This window comes from Onychostruthus taczanowskii, unplaced genomic scaffold (genome assembly GCF_017590055.1).
Source record: "Onychostruthus taczanowskii isolate IOZ18803 unplaced genomic scaffold, ASM1759005v1 scaffold26, whole genome shotgun sequence".
In the NCBI taxonomy this organism is placed as follows: Eukaryota; Metazoa; Chordata; class Aves; order Passeriformes; family Passeridae; genus Onychostruthus; species Onychostruthus taczanowskii.
In genome coordinates this window covers 8888673-8907935 of record NW_024499906.1, presented here as the reverse complement: position 1 = coordinate 8907935, position 19263 = coordinate 8888673, and the positions used below count along the sequence as shown (strand labels likewise).

The 19263-nt window shown below is 36.5% G+C and overlaps 1 protein-coding gene across 2 annotated transcripts in view; it reads left to right on the top strand.

The window, feature by feature from the left end:
- Positions 1 to 405: 405 nt before the first annotated feature.
- Positions 406 to 19263, top strand: part of COG6 (component of oligomeric golgi complex 6) — a 54302-nt gene continuing 35444 nt past the window's right edge. For both annotated transcript variants that reach the window (XM_041407336.1, XM_041407335.1), the window contains exons 1-8: positions 406 to 568; positions 1131 to 1274; positions 1623 to 1694; positions 4978 to 5036; positions 15468 to 15579; positions 17618 to 17700; positions 17941 to 18011; positions 18744 to 18837. In XM_041407336.1, coding sequence (XP_041263270.1) covers positions 440 to 568; positions 1131 to 1274; positions 1623 to 1694; positions 4978 to 5036; positions 15468 to 15579; positions 17618 to 17700; positions 17941 to 18011; positions 18744 to 18837 — 764 coding nt within the window. In that variant the 5' untranslated portion in view covers positions 406 to 439. The remainder of the gene's footprint in view (positions 569 to 1130; positions 1275 to 1622; positions 1695 to 4977; positions 5037 to 15467; positions 15580 to 17617; positions 17701 to 17940; positions 18012 to 18743; positions 18838 to 19263) is intronic.

Sequence of the window (19263 nt, the reverse complement as noted above, 5' to 3'; positions counted from 1 at the left end):
TCACCTCTGTGTCAGTAAATGCACAGCAGAAACAAGACAGCCTCTTCATTTTGGCACATATTACAGCCACTGCTGTGAACTTATACAACAGAGATCTCATTTATTTATTCCTTTCTAGCTGTGCTCATAATTAAAACAATTGTTTTGTGAAATAAATACAGCTGTATGGTCGCATGAAGTGAACCCTCTATCATCCATTCAAAATCCTTTATTTAGTGAGTAAATTATTTATAATTATTACTATTTTAATTTTTATGCATTTTTAATTTTATCAGTAAAAACAAACAAATAAATAAAGAGAAAAACCCCGAGTGCCACCTTGCAGCAGGCAAGGCCTGGCCCCACGGCCGGCCTGCATTAGGCCGGAACCAAATGCTCGGAGCGCGTTTCCGCCGGAGCCGCTCCGAGAGGCGCCGCTGTGGCCGGGAGGGCCGCAGCTATGGCCGACACCGCCGCGCCGCCGCCGCCGCCCGCCGCCCCCGCCCCGGGGCTCCCGGCTGCCCCCAGCACCAACCCGCTGTCCCGCAAGCTCAACAAGATCCTGGAGACGCGCCTGGACAATGACAAGGTGGGTCGGGCGGCTGCGGAGGGACGGGGTGGGGGCCGGATGAGCCGTCAGGGGCCGCGGGCCCCGACAGGCTTCGCGGCGGGGAGGCGAGACCTGCCGTAGCCTCAGTTCCGCTGCGGAGCTGCGGGCGGTCCTTTGCAGCATTAATTACAGATAGAATTAGTTTTCTCTTCTCCAGCAACATGCCACGCTCCTATTTTATCCCTTCAGATCGTAGGGAGGTTTGTATTACTGGCCTCGGAAGGGCATTTCTCAAGCTTTTTGTAATTTAAATGTTTTCTTGCTGTGGATAGGTCATTCATTTACAGAAAATAGTCTTATTGGTTAAAGCTGCTGCAAAATTGTGGACAAAGTTTTCTGTTATGAGAGAAGAAGAAAGGGTCAGCAATGTATTTAGTTGTTTGCCAACTGATGTGGAGTGTGTTAAAGTAGTTTTTCCTCTAAAGCCATTTATTAGGTTCGCTTTATTTTTAATAAGATCATGAATTTGGGGTGGGTACAGACTATTTAAACTGCTTCTTTGTAACTGCATGCAAACTGAAGGTCTTTTTTTATTTTCCAGGAAATGCTGGAAGCACTCAAGGCTCTCTCGACCTTTTTTGTGGAAAACAGTTTGCGCACCCGAAGGAACCTGCGTGGAGACATTGAACGACGAAGCTTGGCCATAAATGAAGAATTTGTGCACATATTCAAGCAAGTTAAAGAGGTAATGATTTTGCAGCATGATTAGCTGTTTTGCTAGAGTGCTGCTATGTGATTTAAAGTTTAAAAAAAGAAAAAAGGATAAAAAGAGATTTTAACTTTCCAGGATGGATATACTTTTACAGTAAAATTGTTTCATTTGTTTGGGCATGTTGCATTGGATGCTTCAAACAGATCCAAATCCTGAGTGAATCTTGATATTTAGAGGTGCATCACTCTGTACTGGCTCACAGGGAGCCTTGAGCAACAATGTACCTTGGAATTGGGGCGTCTAATTGTGGTGGGAAGCTGAGCCTGATTAACACAGCATTTCTGATTAAAAATGCAGTTACTGTTATTTGAACTTACTTAGGAACTTGAGAGTATAAATGAAGATGTGCAAGCAATGAGCAGCTGCTGTGAAGACATGTCCAGTCGTTTGAAGGTAATATATAAATGGAAGTGCTTTGAATATTTTTGCTTTCGAGGTGTGGCTACATTCTTTTGAAAGGACAAGAGTTGTTTTTGAGGATTAAAAGCAGCAAGGTGTTTCCATGGTATGCGTGTTATGTTACTTTAGGGTATTAGTATGCTTCTTCTTACTTGTTTAGAAAATATATCAAGGAAGTAATTTTAATTTCTTCCAAATTGCAGTTCAATATGCAGCCATATACTTATTTTGATAACAGCAATGTGAAATCCATGTGTGCATCAGTGGAGAGAAAATATTTTATTGGATTGGGTGTGTGTGAGATTTAAGGATTAATTTTTGTATTTCCATTTAAAATGGCTTTTGTATTGACTGTGTCTCTTGAGTTATGTGTTCATGCAAATATCTCAAGTATATTCATAGGGTAATTCAAAGAAGGAGGCAGATCTGGCATCTTCAGTATATTGGTTTTGTTTCTTAACATAGTCTCAGAATGCTGATATGCAGGAAAACCAATTCTGTTTCATCTTTATCCTGAGTCCATAATATTCCTGGTAGAGCTGGGGAATGCAGGACATTCGTGTTTTATGGCGCATTACTAAATCTGGCTTGGTTTTAGGGTACAAATTCAAAATTCAATGCAGTGATGTGTATAAACAGCTTATGGATGCTGAAGTGTAGATGTATTGCCAAACCAAACCTGTTCCAAATACAGCACATAAGTTATAGTATGTGAATAAGAATCCTTCTCCAAAAAAAAATCCTGTGAAAACAGTTGTTTTCCTCTCCATGTGTGTGTGAATATTAGATGTCCTCCTACTTAGATAAGTAGGTTTCACAGTCATTGTTCAAATGCTTGTAGCTTGATGAACTTGTACCAAAAGATGTGAGAGTACAGTGTAGCCAACTGCAGTACCTAATTTTCAGTTTTGGAAGGAACTGGGTAATGCGCCTCAGAGGTCTCAGATCTCTTTGAACATTGTTAATGTGGATATATTCCCTAGTGCAGTTCAGGAACTGTTAGACTAAGCTCTTAGATGTGGAAATGAGTCAAGTGTCCATGCAGATTTTTGCTCTTTTCTGTCTTTAGATCGTGAAGTGTAACTGTCGTCTGTGTTTTTTTTTTTCTTTTCCCAGAGTAGAGCCACCCTGCAGAGATTTCTTTTACTGTTAAAGTCAGTAGTAGTTTTGTTCTGTGCCCCATAGGAGGTTTCCTCTAGAGCCCTGTAGAGCTCATAACTTGTCTCGATTCAATCCATATTTTCTTTGTACGAATGTAAAGTTAATAAGCTCATGAACTAGCTCTCAGTTGTGAAATACCCTGGTACTTTATCTGTAGAAGGACAGGAAGACTTGCAGGCATGTGCTCAAGCTGAATAAGAAGACAAAAATGAGCTAAATAGAGCAAATAGAAGAAAGAAAGAGGAGGATTTGGGGCATATAATGCAGAAAAGTGTGCAAAGAGAGCAGTATTTTAAGAAAGCAGAACAAATGCAGGACATGAAAGGGAATATATTTGGATAAGCCCAAAAGCTTTTTAGCTTTGTTGTTTTGTAAATTTATGATACTGTCTGATCCAAATAGTCATATATTGTCACATCTGATTTTAGGACAGTGATTTGATAAATACAGTGGCTGAAAGGGAGAGAAGGAGCAAGTAGTAAAATGGAGTTCAGTGGGATTGAAGTATAATGAAATTGTTAACTAATATACTGAGGTGGGGAGGAAGAGAAAAATGTTTCTGTTTTGGATATACAAGAAACATCAAGTACCAACTTTCTGATTTCTCTAGCATGTCTGGCTCATTTCTGACAGTTACCTGGTTAGGTTAGATGTATGCTCTTACATTTCATACATCAAATATTGACAGTATCTGGCATGTATTTGAAGGCACTTATGTAAACACTGGCTTCCTGGTATATCTAGCTGGATTCACAAAAAATGCTTTTCATTCTTTCTGCTGTTCTACTGTTGGCATTGTTCATGGTAATCAGTACTTCTGCCCAGAAAGTACTGGAAAGAAAGCAAATTTCCTCTTTTTTTTTTTAATTGAAATTTGCAATTAAGTTGGACATGAATTGTTACAGTCCTACTTTCACTTTTCAAAGCATTCCTGTACCTTTACTGCTTTTCTGTTATAACTAATGTAGTGGCAGGTAGAAGGCTGAAATGAAACAGTGTGTATAGATACTTTTGTTAAACCTCTCAGGGGTCTCAAGACTGGCATCTTCAATTTGGCAAGCTGTAATATGGCTGTAATAGCGTATTGAAATTATTCACATAATGTCTTTATTGCCATTTCCACCTCTTCACTTGCAGTATTATTCTATACTGAATGCATTTTGATTTTAGGATTTTTTTGTTGTTAAATTGTCTCGGTTTTTCTGCATAAGGGATCACTGGCGGCGTCCAGTGTGGAGCCAAAAAATCCAGCTGTTCTTTAGCTTTTCACAGAGCAGTAAGTTTCAGAACTCTTTAACTTTCGTTGCAGCAATCCTTGCAATTATGCAGTTGCTGTATGATGCAGAATTGTTTCTGCATGGATTCCCTTGCACTGCCATCACTCAATATTTAGGGCTGTGTAGAATTTCCTAAGTTAGAATGGTAGAAGCATTTAGATAGGGAAAGACTTCTGAGATCATTGAGTCCAACCCAGCATTGCCAAGTCCACCACTATGCCATGTCCCTCAGTGCTACACCTGCACATCTTTTAAGTACCTTCAGGGATTGTGACTCAGCACCTCCCTGAGCAGCCTGTTCCAATGCCTGACCACCTTTTCAATGAAGAAATTTTTCCTAATAATTGTCCTTGGTCCATGCAGTTCTGTAAGCTGTTGGACTGTAGAGCTAGGCTTGCTTAAACTAGCAGAGCTATGTTTATGATCTTTTCTAAAAGGTCTGAGTGGACACTGGTACTGGGCAGTTTAGCATCCAGAGCTGTTTGTTTCATTTTTTAATGTTGTGAAAGCAAATGATTTATAGTTGATGGGCATACAAAATAATCAGAACTATTACACTAGTATTTATAGTGTTTCTCTATTAAATATAAATTTAAAATAAACTGTATGTATATATGTGTATATAAATATGAAAATATATATGGATAAGGATAAAAATTTATTTATTTTCTGCATGAGAGTTAATGAATACTTGTTTCAAGAAGGCCTTTTATTTCAAAGAATATGCTCTTTAAATAGCTTATACTCAGCTTCAAAAGTATTACCTATTTTAAAGATTGTTTAATACAGTTGATATGTTTGTGTTTTTCACATGCTTAACAGCCCTAATTGTATTCTAGGCAGCAAAGGAACAAACCCAGGACTTGATTGTAAAAACCACAAAACTCCAGGCAGAAAAGTATGTATGCTACCTTATTTATTTGATAGAATTCTCTTTTAGATGTGACTCTGACACTTTGATTTATGACTTTGGGATTTTTTTCAATACTGTGTTTTTAGCTCAGTTGCACTCTTAGCTTATTGCTAAATGATCCAAAAAGATAAGAATGTGTGTTAGTGTGTGTTTCAATAAAATTAGCTTTTTAGGGAAAACAATAATTTACAGTGGTAGCATATGCTAAATATGTATGTGCTTTGCCTGAAGTCTGTTGATAATGTAAGTTATATTGTGTCATAACAGATATGGACCAACTCAATTTCCCATCAGTTTGACAGGCTCCTTGTTATTAATGCTTTGTATCCAGTGGAAATCTCTCTCTTTTTCGGGGGCTATACGAGGGAATGCAAAGTTGGATCCTAACCTACTCTGCCATATTTAACAGCACTCCTGTATTTTACTCCTGTAAAATACAGGAGTGCTGTTTAATGATCCTAGCACAGACCACTTTTTCCATTGGTTCTCCAGCCTCCTGTGGAAGAAAAGATTTGTATTTTTTGGTTTTCAGTATTTTTATTCCTGAGAAGGGGATAATAGCCAATGACAGATTCAAGCGGTCTATTGTTTTTTTGGCTAGGATGTATGGTTTCACAGCTTCAGATTTTCTCAGTGTAGAAGAATGAATCACCTTGCTTTATGAGCTTTCTTCAGAAAATTATATACAGTTCACTGGAGGTTAGAAATAATTATTTTACAACAGGAAGTTTCTGTTGGAAATAGTTTTGCATTGCTCTGAGTAAGCTTTCAAAATGATTAGGTTTATGATATGAGCTTCAGTAGAAAATCTGTACGTATTTTGAACACTGGATGTAGAATAACTGCATAAAATGCAGTGCTGTTTCATATGAAGTGAAGGATTTGGTAAAGACATTTAAAGGAAGTGAGCAGAAGTCTTAGAAAATACATCATTTTGAATATGAGTATGTGAAGTAGTAGAACAGAGAAGCAGTCATATATTTTGTAGTCTTAAGACAAGGAAAGCTGCTTTGATTCCTTGCTCTGAAGCAGAATGGGAGATACCAAGGCCAGTACCAAGTGGTGTATGTCTAATTGGCCTTAAATTCCATTAAAAGAGATTATGCAGACTGTACATCAGTACCTCCACAATATAGTCCTTACTTGCACTATAGTTTGCTTAAAAAACTTTCTGGTAATTCCTTTAAAAGACAGAACATCCCCCTAGTGTGAAGAGGAAAAATGTTTAGGAAGTAATCTGTCCTTCTAAGGGTCTGTGTGATCGTGGAGTGCACATGTAGGAAAAAGTTTGGAAGTTTATTTTTTAAGTATACCATGAAGTACCCATGAGCAGAAGCCAGAAAGTACTTGTGACTTTTACAGTCTGATAGTTATGGAGATTCGTAATACCATTTGTTAGCAAAGTTGAATTTTTCCCTGCCTAAACATATGAAAAATTGTGAAGACTCTTTGGTTCCATTTGGGACATTTTAGTCATTTGTTCTTTTAACTTGTTAAAGGACTCTTTGTTCTGATGCATTCCTTTGGTTTACATCAGGCATATGAAGAAGCATCTGCTGCCAGACATTAGGGGATTCTTGTACACCTGAAATCTTGCCTCTGAAAAAGCACAGGTCTTAAATTGCTGATGCCTTCAACTTAATGTGATCTTTTTTAGCCAACAAATGAGTAAGTGGTGAAACTGGAAGGACAGGGCTTCTCGGTCCTCTGAGGGTTGTCCCAAAATGCGGTCTGGTTGAAATGCAGAGATGAAAACTTGACCTGTTCTATTATGTTTTTCTATTAGGCTTAGCATTATGTGATTTACTTTAGCTGACCCTGTTTTTGTAGCTGGAAAAATGTTAGGATTTTATTCAATTATCTGAAACTGAAGGGAGACTGTAAACTTCCAGATGCATTTCATGTATTTATGTTAACTAGGGATTCAGATTATTTTCCTTTTTTTGCTGTTCTTAAAAAGGAAGTCTCAGTGGCTCTGTGTGGGTACTAGGTTTTTTATACTAAGCAGTTTTGTCATTGTATTATCTGTATAATTAGCTGTGGTTCAGGATGGTTTTCAGTTTTCAAAGCTTCTTACCTGAACTCTTCTTGGTTGTCCTGGTCTTTCAGGTTTGTGGTTTGAAGGTAGAGCTGCTCACCCGAAGTTTCCTGTAGGTAGTCCTGATGAGCACTTTGGGACTTCCTGTATTGGTGAAATGTGTGAATTTAAGTTATCTAGGTAAATATATGGGACAGAAAATTAGATTTGTGTCTCAGATTTAGGTTAAAACTTATGCGTTCTTGGGTGTTTGCTTTGCAGCATTTTTTGTCTTGTTACTTAGTTTGTCAGCTTTACACCTGCGTTGGCATAAATGCTAAATGTTGGGTCTTACGTAGATAACAAATCTTAAAAGTAATTAATACAATTGCATTTTTATATTTGTGAATATGTCAGAGTTGGTGCATTTATTTGGTCAGTTATGTTGCTTATTCTGAGTTTATTTCTTCTGTGAAGTCTAGTTAAAACTACTGTACCTTGGAAAGAGTTTTCCTTCACACTATTTAAATTATGGTACCTGCTTAGCATGGGAACTAAGATGGTTTCTTTTTCCTTCAAAATTGAGACGTACCATAACTTAATAGAACCATGTAGTGTGAAATAAAGTAGTCCAGACATCCAACCCTTCTTTTCATAACAAAAGGTTAAGTTATGGCTTCTCAGGAACATAGAGTCTTGAATAGAGTGTTCATTTTAATGTATTTAATGACAAACTTCTATAATAAAGAAAAACTGAGTTGGTTAATTTAGACAATTTCTAGTGATTGTTAAAAACCCGCTTCCACTTCAGTTATCTTCGGTAGATTTGTATACTTCTACTTGAGCGCACTAATATTGCTTTTGTGTTGCATTAGGTTTTTTATGTATAGTAATGAAGAGATTATTTTGTTTTCAAACAATGATCATCTGTTGTTTATTTGCTATTCCTAGTAGCCTGACAGAAAAAGGATCTTGCTCCTTGAAGTGAGATTTTAATAATAGCTTCCTCTGACTTGTTGGTTCTCTTGTTCTCTTGTTACACTTGACTCCAGTTTTGTTGGGGTTTTTATTTGTTTGTGGTGTTGGGGGTTTTTTGTTTGTTGGTTTGGTTTGTTTTTGTTTTTTTGGTGTGAGGCTAAAAACTTAGTTGCAATACTGAACTACTTCACCTTGCATAGAAGACAAGCATCTCTGACTTCAGTAATTCCCACACCAGAGAAATAACTTGTATTCCAAATACTCTATGCAGAATGCTGGAATCCTGGCTTCATAGTAATTCTACCAGCCACTTAATAATAAGATGTTGTGCAAGATGTTGTGCTGTTTTTGAGGTTAGCCACAAGTTACAGTCATCAATGTAACAATTGAGAAGAGAGACCAGAAGGTAATACTTGCAATATTAATACTTATAAAATTAAGTAAGAGCTTATGTAAGTGTATGTATATGCTCAGGGACTTCACTGAAAATAAGTCTGGAAAAATACAAAAGTTGTTGAGGGCTAGGACTCGTGTTCTAAAAGTAAAAACCACAATGCTCTAAAAACTGTTATTTCTTGAGTCAAGCTACTGGTTCAGAGCTTTTGTGGAGATTATGCACTTGAACACCTTTACAAGCCATCTTATTTTTGCTACACTCTCTTAATTGTTTTCTTAAACAGAGTGAAATTTGTATTCTGGTGTCAGAATCATTGTTAGTTATATCAATTGCAAAAAAAGCCATTTACATACCCCTGGGATCGTTTTACTTTTTAAAATACAATTGAATATGATTCCCAGACAGGAATGTAAGTGGGTACTTCAGTTTGTTTTAATTGAATCACATTACATTCAGGCTTGATCTTTGCTTAAAAAATAACAAGCACCATTCTTGGAATTTAGTCAATTATTTGACTGTCACCTCTGTGCTCAATACAAACTTAGAAGTCTTAAGAAAAATGTTTGTAAGTCTGCTTCAGTATGGTCTCTCATCGTTGTGTCTTGGTGATGCCTTTTTCCTTTTCTAGCAAATATCTTTTTTGTCATAGTCAGTTTGGAACTTATGCAGGAAGTTCAGCACTATTTGTGGCAGGTTAGAGAGGTTTTCTTTTATCAGCCTGTGCTAAGGAAAGTGGTGATCTGGTGGTTTGCATTGATGAGATGTATTTCATGTGTTGACCTTTTGAAACTTGTATTTACATTTATTCTCGTGAATGTGCTTCATGAGAAAAAAGCAGTGAGTGCCTAAACTGAATTATAATTCCATTTGGGAGAGGGTGAAGACTTGAAATTCTGAGGCTCATTTTCTATCCTGATTTGTAGCAAAGTAAAGTGTAGGTGACAAGGTGTAGCAGAGGAATAAATGGATCTGAAAGAAAATTGATCAGCTAAAATGAATCTGAAAGAAAAAAAAAAACCTAACTTGTCACATTCTAGCCATGACCAGCAGAGAACTTGTGAAGCCTTATTTTCTTTGCCAGCTTTTCTTCCTGGCCAGAAGAGCCAGCTTTTCTTCCTGATTCTGTTGAGACATGGAGTACTCTTGGTCAGTATGAAATGAGGTGTGGTTTTACAGGTCGAGAAACATTCAGCATTCAGCAGAAGTGCAGAATCAGTTACATGGTACGATTTCTGACTGATGTTTGTCTGATCTGCTCTGGGAAGAAAAGCCCTGGAATAGAAGGGCCAGAGAGCTTGTGGTCTTCACTGCAAATTGATTTTGGTTGTGTTGTTTTCCTGCTATCTTATTTAGTTCTCCTTTTGTTGCAGCTTAAGCTCATTTGTTTTGATTTTATTCCAGGTGGATGTAGAGAACAGTGTGTAATTTCCATGCCTTTGGCAACATTGTTGAATGTGATGGCAAATTTGATGCTAGACTAAGCAGGCCCCTTTCAAGTGACTCTATATAGGTTTTATAAAAGATAAACTGAAGATACCAGTCTGTTTGGTATGGAAATACCAAATAGCTCATCTCTACAAGATGAAAAAGAATGTGTTTATTGGAAATACACTCCTTTTAAACTTAATCTGTGTGCACTACTTAGAAATCATGGATCTTAACCGTTGCCAAACACTGATTTACTGTGTGTTCGCACATCTATATCTGTATATATCACATGATTTCTGCAAAGCTCTGCATATGAAAATTTTGTCAAAAATACTCTATAGATGCATACCCATCATTTAGAGGAAGCCTTAGAAAATGATTGAATTTCTCAAATTTATTTAAAACATATAAGCTTTTTTATTCTAGTGTTTGGTAAGATTTTAATAATTTCAGTGCAGATTTGTTGCTTAAGTTTTGATTTAGCCTTTTCAATTTTTCCCCATTTATTTTTATCACAGAATGTGTGAGATGGCAGGGCTGCAGCATTGTAGGCTGTCTTCAGATAGGTGTTATAGATGGGAGAAAACTTCTGAGTTCAAGTCCACTCTCCCACTGCCACCTATTATTTCCACAATGACTTTGGTAAACTCATCAACTATTCAACACATAACTAGTGCATTATTTTTGCATGTTGTGTGTGTTACTATTCCTGGAACACTTACCCAAAGCTCATTCTTTCCAGTAAAAGCCTTTCCCTGATTTCCAGCCTAATTTTTGGATGTACATTGACTGTTTTTTCATCTTGACCTTTGTCTTAAAGGCTGCCTTCATCTCCTGTGATAAATTACTTTTTCCATTTCCATGATCATCCTGCTAGCTGTGGTCTAATGGGAATCCATTGTTCTTGCACACAGATGATAAGGATTGTGATCTGTTTTCCAGATGAGGTCTCACTAAAGCCTTCTTTACTGTTATTGCTATTTTCTTGTATCGTGGAAGCATCAGACAATTCACTGGGTTTTTTATGTCTTCCTATTTTTTAAGTAAGGAGAATATTTCATAATAATTCATAATGATGGAATGGGTCACTGAATACTTCCTCACAGTATTTCAGTTCTGCTTCAATAAGAGATGTGTTTGACAGATAAAATGCAGAACAAAACCTTTGTTCTCAGCATTTACAAATGCACTTTTGCACCTCTACTTATTCTTAAGAACAGTTTTCTAATGCTTGTGTGTAATGGTTTTGTTACATAATCTTGTATACTTGCCTTTCATATGGCAGAAAAAGAATTTTGCAGCTTTATACAAGTCTATTAAAGATTATTGTTATTTACTTATGAGTTAGAAATACTCCATTGTCCTGAGGCCTTAGAAATGTGTTGAATCTTCAGTACCACAAATTGAAAGTAATTTCAGAATGACTGCTCTGATTCATCCTAAGTAGAAGAAGCTAGCAGATTTTTATGCTGTGTGTGGTGGCAAGATAAAATTCAGCTTTGGAAAAGTCTGCTTCTTCTCCACCTCATTTTTGAGCTGTCTAGGTGATAATCCTAACAAACAGTGCACATTTGTATTTGGTTCAAGGGAAAAGTGCATAGTTTCCCAGCCTTTTGAGTTCTCTTGCAAAAGAATTCTGTCTCCCTGGTAACGATTAAAACTGGGGAAATTGCTCTTTGTTGGAATGCTGTCCTTTGCCCAAGTTCTAAATTCTACCAACACTTGGCACTTCCCCTTTTGCATCAATACAGGGTTCCCATAAGCTGTTAGTTGCGTTCCTTTATGCAGGATTAACTGTGTTAAAGGAAAAAAAAAATTGGGATAACAGCATGGTATGGCCTTTCCTCAGCTGTACTGCACTTCTTAGAATTTAGAAATTATTATATCTACAGAAAGGCCAGTGGGTCTTTAAGTGTCCAGTTTTCTGCACACAGGTACTGACTGCTGTGGGTTATATGTAAGAGCCTTACACTGGCTTTTGTTGTTACCTGCATGGTGTTTTGTTAGGCACTTACTGTAGTGAAATGATTGTAGCAAACTTGAGTGACATTTTAATTCATTGCCCTTCCTTAGTAAGATAGAGTAAGTTCTAGTTAAATATCTGTTAGCTTGTATGTGAGGAAATCAATACATAAATACATATATATGGAAAAAATTGAATACAAATCTGAGTTTACAGGTCTCACTGCCAGGCAAAGATCAAAGGTATGTACAATTTACATATTTTGTTCCTGATCCGTCATCTAGCATATGGGTCTGTTTCCTGTGCAGATTGATAATGAAGGCAACTTTGTCAGTCATCTCAAGCATAACTGGCTAACTTGGGTTCTGAAACAGAGTAGCTCTTTGAAATCCTGTGTGCTTTGTAAAGAGCCCAACAGAAACAGCTTTATCAAAATTCAGACACATGCTTTTGTTTAGGAGAGATGTTTGTCACCACTTCCCAATCACTATCTTGGGAAAAGTGAACGAAACATTGCTGCCATCTTGAGGTTGTTGTTTTCTGAGTACAGTGTGAAGCTTAGCTTGCACAGTGTACTTGATGTATTGACTCTATATTATAAAAGTTAATTATTAGGAGTGCATGGAGTCCATCAGTGTGCATCAGGCCTTAGCCCAAGACACAACCAGGGATGGGAATGGCTTTAAAGTACAGTGTTTGATCAAACCTTGTTCTCCATAGCAGCAGAAATGGAGGGAGGATTGTGAAGAGTGAGGACTTGCAGAAGGAGAGATATTGATTAGCAAGATTATTCTTGTTTTATAAAGAAAGAGTAAAGCAGGGCACAGACTTCCAGGACTGACTCATGAGCATGCTGTTTGGACAGTTCCTGACTCTGTTCGTTGTTCTACCACAACCCTACTTCAACCTGAAAACTCAGAAAACCATTATGCCCAATATACTACACTTCTTAAAATCAGACCTCCTCCCACCCCCAGCTTGATGGAAGTATAGATTCAAAAAATCTGAAGAAGAGAAAATAATAATAAATGGAGATCTTCTGTAAGACCACCTTAAAGTTTATGCACTCAGGAGATACACAGGCTCAAAGAACAGAGAAGTTTCTCAGCATCCATCTGCCTCTCTCTTTGTGGAAGATTTTAATTGAATCCAAAGAAGGCCTTGCATTTGCCTTCTCTCATCTCTTTGTTACCTTCCTTCTCTTACCTAAAGGGAGGGGTAATCCAGTCTGTTTTCAGCTTTGTGGATTTATATTAAATTGAGACTTCCATCCCAAGAGGAGAGACTCAGAGCAACTATTGAAGTTAATTCACTAATTTACATTTTCTGGTTTTGAAACGAAATACAGTGGTGGTGATGTTGAGGCATTAGAGTTGCTCAGCAAAGTGTGAAACAGGAATGCTTTGTTGAAAGCAGCATCATTGTGTTAAATTTTAAGTGTCCTTAGCTCATTTTCAATTTGAGTTGCCATCTTGATGCCTCTAGGGTTTTCTTGAGTCACAGTATTTATAATTTTGATTATTATTAGTAGTTGTAACTGACAATTGAAATGAGCTCTTCTTATGCTCCAGAGGAGTTCTGAAGTGTAGTTTTTGTGAGAGTTTTGTAGCGGCAGTGAGATCAGTGCCTTTGTCCTGTGACAGCTCCTGGTGCTGGCACACCCCAGTCCCTTAGCACAGGCTGTGGTAAACTGAATTAGAAAATACATGTAATCTCCACCCCCGAGAAGTAAGAACTTGTGGATTTTTTCTTGCCAGATTTGTTCCCTGATCTAATTCAGTACATAATGCTATAAACAATTGTCCTGGCACAGTGGGAAGGTCAGTACAGGTCAGGGATGAGCAGGGATGGCTGAGGCAGCCTGAGTAGCATGGCTTACACATCATTGCATTGAGCATATTAGTGCAGAGCAGACCTGCCCCATCTTCTGTGTTGTGAGAATTTCATAGTTACCCTCAGAGCATCTCTCACAGGCTTAATACTGATTTTAAAATACTCTTTTGTTAATATCTTCTTGTCTGTTTCGTGTACGTTCTATAGACCACTTGTCTTTTTGCCTCTTACAGCATGACTTGTTCTCTTCAGATTTCACCACATAAATCTTCTTGCTGAAATTTTACTGAATTTGTTCAAAATGGTCTTGTTTCATTCCCCTTCCACTATGTTGGAAACCATCAGGATTTTTCAGGGATGCATCTGCCTGTAGAGTTGGTTAAAATGATCTTCCATCACTCTTGTTCCTTTCCTGAGAAACATTTGGCTTCATGAGGACCCAAAATTTGGAATTGTAGAGTTTACTTAGAGAAAATTAAATAGTTTTATTTTAAGTGTTGCAAAACTGTCAGTGTAAAGATAAAATCATTTGCCTAAGACCCCAGTGAAACCTGAATTATCAGTTCAAGATGTGGTATTAAAGCATATGAGTTTTTGATTTTCCTTTTTGATTAGGTCTCTTTTGTGTAACTTAGAAGTATTGGCTTACTTTCCTCTTTGATTTTCATAGATTTTACTGTTAGAGTACTGTTGCATTTTGTATTACTCTCCCTCTTATTGTTCAATGTGCTAGAGCACTGACAATTGCAAAACATTTAATCTGATCTCTGAAAGATTTTGTGGAACTGCAGGGTGGGAAAGTCATCCATATCTACAGAAAGGAAGACAGTTTTCCATATTTAGTAGCTGAATGAAGTTCAGACACTAGTTGGATAGTAGAGGAGGGGTAAAATAAGTGAAAGCTTTCTTTTCAGGCTTTGATCTTGCAAGGAAATTTAATTATACAGTATATAGAAGTATACTTACCTGTCTTACCACCCTGTAATAAGAGTGTATTTGTCTTGTAGTGATTATATCACATTGAAAGATGAAATTATCTTAAAGGAATTGAGCTTTATTCTTCTGCAAATAACTAATTGGTGCCTTCTCAATGTCCTGAAAAAGTAGTCTTTATTTCCAGGAATACTCTGTGCTCAAACCACAGTTTGAGCAAATGTTCTGTTGCTACAGGAATCCCAGTCCATTCTATTTGTGTCCTTCTGTGTTTATAAGGCATGTGACAAAACATATGCAGGAAAATGCTGCCCATGAGATGGTGTTTGCATATTGCATCGTGGCTGTGTTTATTTCAGGAACAAGAGAATTTGCTATTGCATTTTGATTGTTTGTGACATTAGTAAATTGATATCCCAACTGTATGGTGTTACAAAGAAATGGATCTGGTTTGCAGAAAAGTAGATTAATCTAAGGTTAATTTTGTAATTTTGGATGCTATAGGCTTTTCCTTTCCTTAGAGAATTTGAAAGGTAATAACTGCAGTTGTTACAAAAATGCAAGCACAAAGTGTCTGGATTAGATAACTTATGATACAAATGCTGAAGAAATATTATTTTAAAGAACTTAGTAATTTTCAAATGTGTTAAAATAACTCTATATTTTCTTTACTGAAAAATCTGTGTAAGCTTAATAGAAAGTCTTATGTGAAAAAGCATCTCAAGTGTTTGATGCAGGAATGTGCTATTATAATTTAATAATACCAATTTCTGATTCTGGTTGTATTTCTGAAAGTATAAATATGAAAAATAAGTCTTCGAGATAAGCATAAAAAGCTAATATCCTCTTCACTTTGTTTTATTGCAGTCAGAGATTAGAAATGAAGGCACAAGTTGCAGATGCATTCATAGCAAAATTCCAGCTGACACCGGATGAAATGAATCTGCTTCGAGGCACAAAAGATGAGCCAATTACTGAGGTAGCTCAATGAACATTAAAATCTTCACCCTGAACTAAAATGTAGAAATGCCCTAGCTGAATTGTACATGAGATATTATTTCTGGTTTGCAATTTAATTTTTATGGAGGAGTGTACCTTTTAAGAGAATGGTGAATTTGTGATGAGTTTGAAATGTATTATGAAAGATTCCAGTAAAGAGACAGAAAACCAGCATTAAGTTCTAGTTTGTGTAATGATGTAATGAGTTTGAGGCAAGTGAGCTCTTATGTAATCAGTTTGAGGCAAAGTAGTTCTCATATGGTTCTACACTTCAAAAAGACCTTTATGAAGTCTGAATTTTCAGTGAAGATAGTTTAAAACTTCATGAGACTCAAAGCAAATGAGAAGCTTGCAGCTCTCTAGTACTGCCACTGTGCATATGTGTGTACATTTTGCATATTCATGTATATAGGTATTCAGTGACTTGGGACAATATGATCTGAGGCTTTCCCTCAATGTTATGTGCTTGCTAAAGATATTAGGTGCTGATTCACTTCAGCCACCTTCCAAAACAAGTTTTGGAATATGTTATGGTTTGAATAAGAAGACGCAGTAAAAGGAAACTTGTTCTACAGTAAAAGCAAACTGAATAATGAAAGAATTGAGTATACTGAATAGACCTTTTTATCACTGCAGTTGCATGGAAAGCTTCACGTAGTGCATCAGCACATAGTCCAGATTTATCTCATTCTCACTGGCATCCTGTTTGCATTAAAGCACTATTAAAAACATGGAACTGTAACCATAAACAGTGCTAATGAAAGCATAAATGGAATATGCTAAATAATTATGCTCTTGAGTAATTGCTGTATGCTTTTGTACCGCTATTGCCATGAAAGAACATTCTAGTTTCTAGAAAGCGCCCATTGCAGGGAGCAATGACAGCAACACCGTGCCAGTTACTGCGCGATTGGTTTGCAGCCAGCAAGGGCTCGTCTTTTTGATACTTCATCTAAAAGATGTGCAGAAGTAACTGAGATAAAACAGTTATTCTGCTTTAGTTGGAGTCTTCATTAACATTGTGTGTGCATTTCCGCTATGATAGAGTCAACCAGTATGCTTAAAACACATTTAGTCAGACCTGTGGTTTGGAAATTTTCTTTTATCCCAAAGGAAGAGTGCTTTGGGTTTTAATAAACATGGTCTTTAACACAGTTGATGTAAGGCGGTAGATTAAATTGCTGGCCTCTTGTACTTAGAATGTATCTATTTTTATGTGACTTGAACCAGAATGAACTTTGCTGAGCAAACTCTGTTCAAACACAAAAGATTTAACAAACAGTTGTATCTGAAATAGCTGGTCTCCTCCAAGGCATTTGAAATATGTCTTCATAAGAAGGTCTGTTTGAAAATGTTACTGGCTTTCCATTTGCACTCTGAAACTAATAAAGTAACATTTTTAGCCATATGTACTTGTCTTCTAGGCTTTGCATTTGTTTTTTTTTTCCACTGATGCTGTTGAGTTACTCCACAGAGAAAGGTTGTTCTGGAGAACCTTAGTCTAGTCAATTGCAAATGTTTTTTTTTTTTTTTCAATTTTTTTAAAAGAATAGTTATCTCATTTCATGAGTACAAAAATATCAACCTGTAATCATTGTACTTTACAATGTTTCATTTTGCTCCGTAGTTTCTAACAGTAATGGGAGATGTAATGCATAGCAGTGTCCTCAAAATCTCCCTAGGGTTACCTAATGGATGTGAAACACACATACTTCACAACTTGACAGTACAGGTTACAAACACATCTTTAGTGCTTTTTCTTATTTTCTTTTTCTTTTTTTTTTCTTTTGTGAATGAAAAGTTTGATACAATGGGAAACTAAAAAATTCTAAGGCTCTTAAGATGGAATGAAAGTTAAGTGGCAAAGGTGGGGTGTGAATTTTAAAAGCAGCTTTTGTAACACAGACCTGCAAGCAACTTAGGAATGGAATTGAAAGAGGGAGTACAGAGTGCTAGAGATTTGAATGGAAATTACTGCTTTTACACACTGCTTGTATTTTGGTTTTGAATTTATTTAGGATTTTTTCAAGGCTTTGGGACGAGTAAAACAAATTCATGATGATGTCAAGATTCTCCTCCGAACAAATCAACAAAGGGCAGGGTGAGTCCTACTTAAATGAGTGCAAGAGAACTATCTGCACTTAAAAGCAGAAGTTAAAGCAAGGTCTCATTCTTTGCTTCATATGACAGAATATATACAGAAATATACAGAATGTTTCGGCCAAAAAATATTTTAAATACTCAAAATTTTAATAATGGTATGTTTAATTTGACTTGCACATGCCTTTGCTAATACTGCCTAAAATAGTATTTGCAAATAAACTTCTTATTTGTCTTGTAGCTTGGAAATTATGGAACAGATGGCTTTACTGCAAGAGACATCTTATGAACGACTTTACAGATGGACTCAAAGTAGGACTAAGAATGTTTTTGTGTTTATGCTTATTATTATGATGATTCCTATAATTCCTTCATGTGGATTGAATTTAGCAGAAACCCCTTCCAAGATATGTTAACACTTTGGTTTACTTCTTAGGGAACCAAACTGCTAATTGGCAATTCTCTCATTTTTTTTGGGTCAATTTCATTATTATAAAAGTGGATTATTCATTAGCTGTTCTTCAGTGGATGCTGAAACCTCAGATAGTCGTCATACGAAAAGTCATAATTTTTCTGCCAATGTTTGATTTATTTTATAAGATTTCCACGTTCTTGCCTGGACTATAAAAGATTATATAGTTATTTTGATGAGAGAAAAAAATAACAAGAACCAAATGGCAAAACAAACAGCTTGCTTAACTAGTTGCTCCATTTTTTTCTTAATAGTTTACCTGAAACGTGGTAAACAGTTACAAAAGAGCCCAATAAAATTGTGAAGGTTGAATGAGTCAACATTTGTATGTGGGCATGAAGAAATAGTAAGCTTCCGTTAATCATTTTCATTGTTGAAATTGGGGATGGACATGCATTTTACAGTACTGGTTGCAGGGGAATTTAATTGTATTAACACTAACTGGTCCAGAAAACATATTCTGAAGTCTTAAAATTAAAAGCCTTTAAGTTTTTAACTCATTTTTTTGTTTGACAGCTTGTATAACATTTATTACAGGGTAAAGAATGTGCTTTTGTGTTGGTATTTTATAGATGAATGCAGGACTTTGACACAAGAATCGTGTGACATTTCTCCAGTTCTTGCTCAAGCCATGGAAGCCTTACAAGATAGACCTGTGTTGTACAAGTAAGTGTTTGCTATTATCTCTAACAGAAGCTGGTATTTTGAGCTTATAAAACTTAAAGATGGGCATGAATTACAGTGCCAAGACTGGTGGCATTTTGGTCCTGTGCCAAATTCAAAACTACCCAGAAATTTAAGTTATAAAAAATTATATTTCAACTGTTTTAAATTTCAGAAGTCTTTTTGACGTAATTATGATACAGGAAATGTCATTGGACTTTTCTATCTTACAAGTTTCTAATTAAAGTAAAATGTCAGGCTGTTTCTATTTAAATGAATGGTGAATTTCTGTGCTCTCATTCTAAGATTTTTCTGAAGTAAAACAATCCTGTTCAAAACATGTGATTTTGTCTTTTAAGTCCCCAAAGTAAAAAATTGGTAAAGGCTAATTAGCTTTTACTGATGTGCCTGTGGTTATAAGAATGTCTT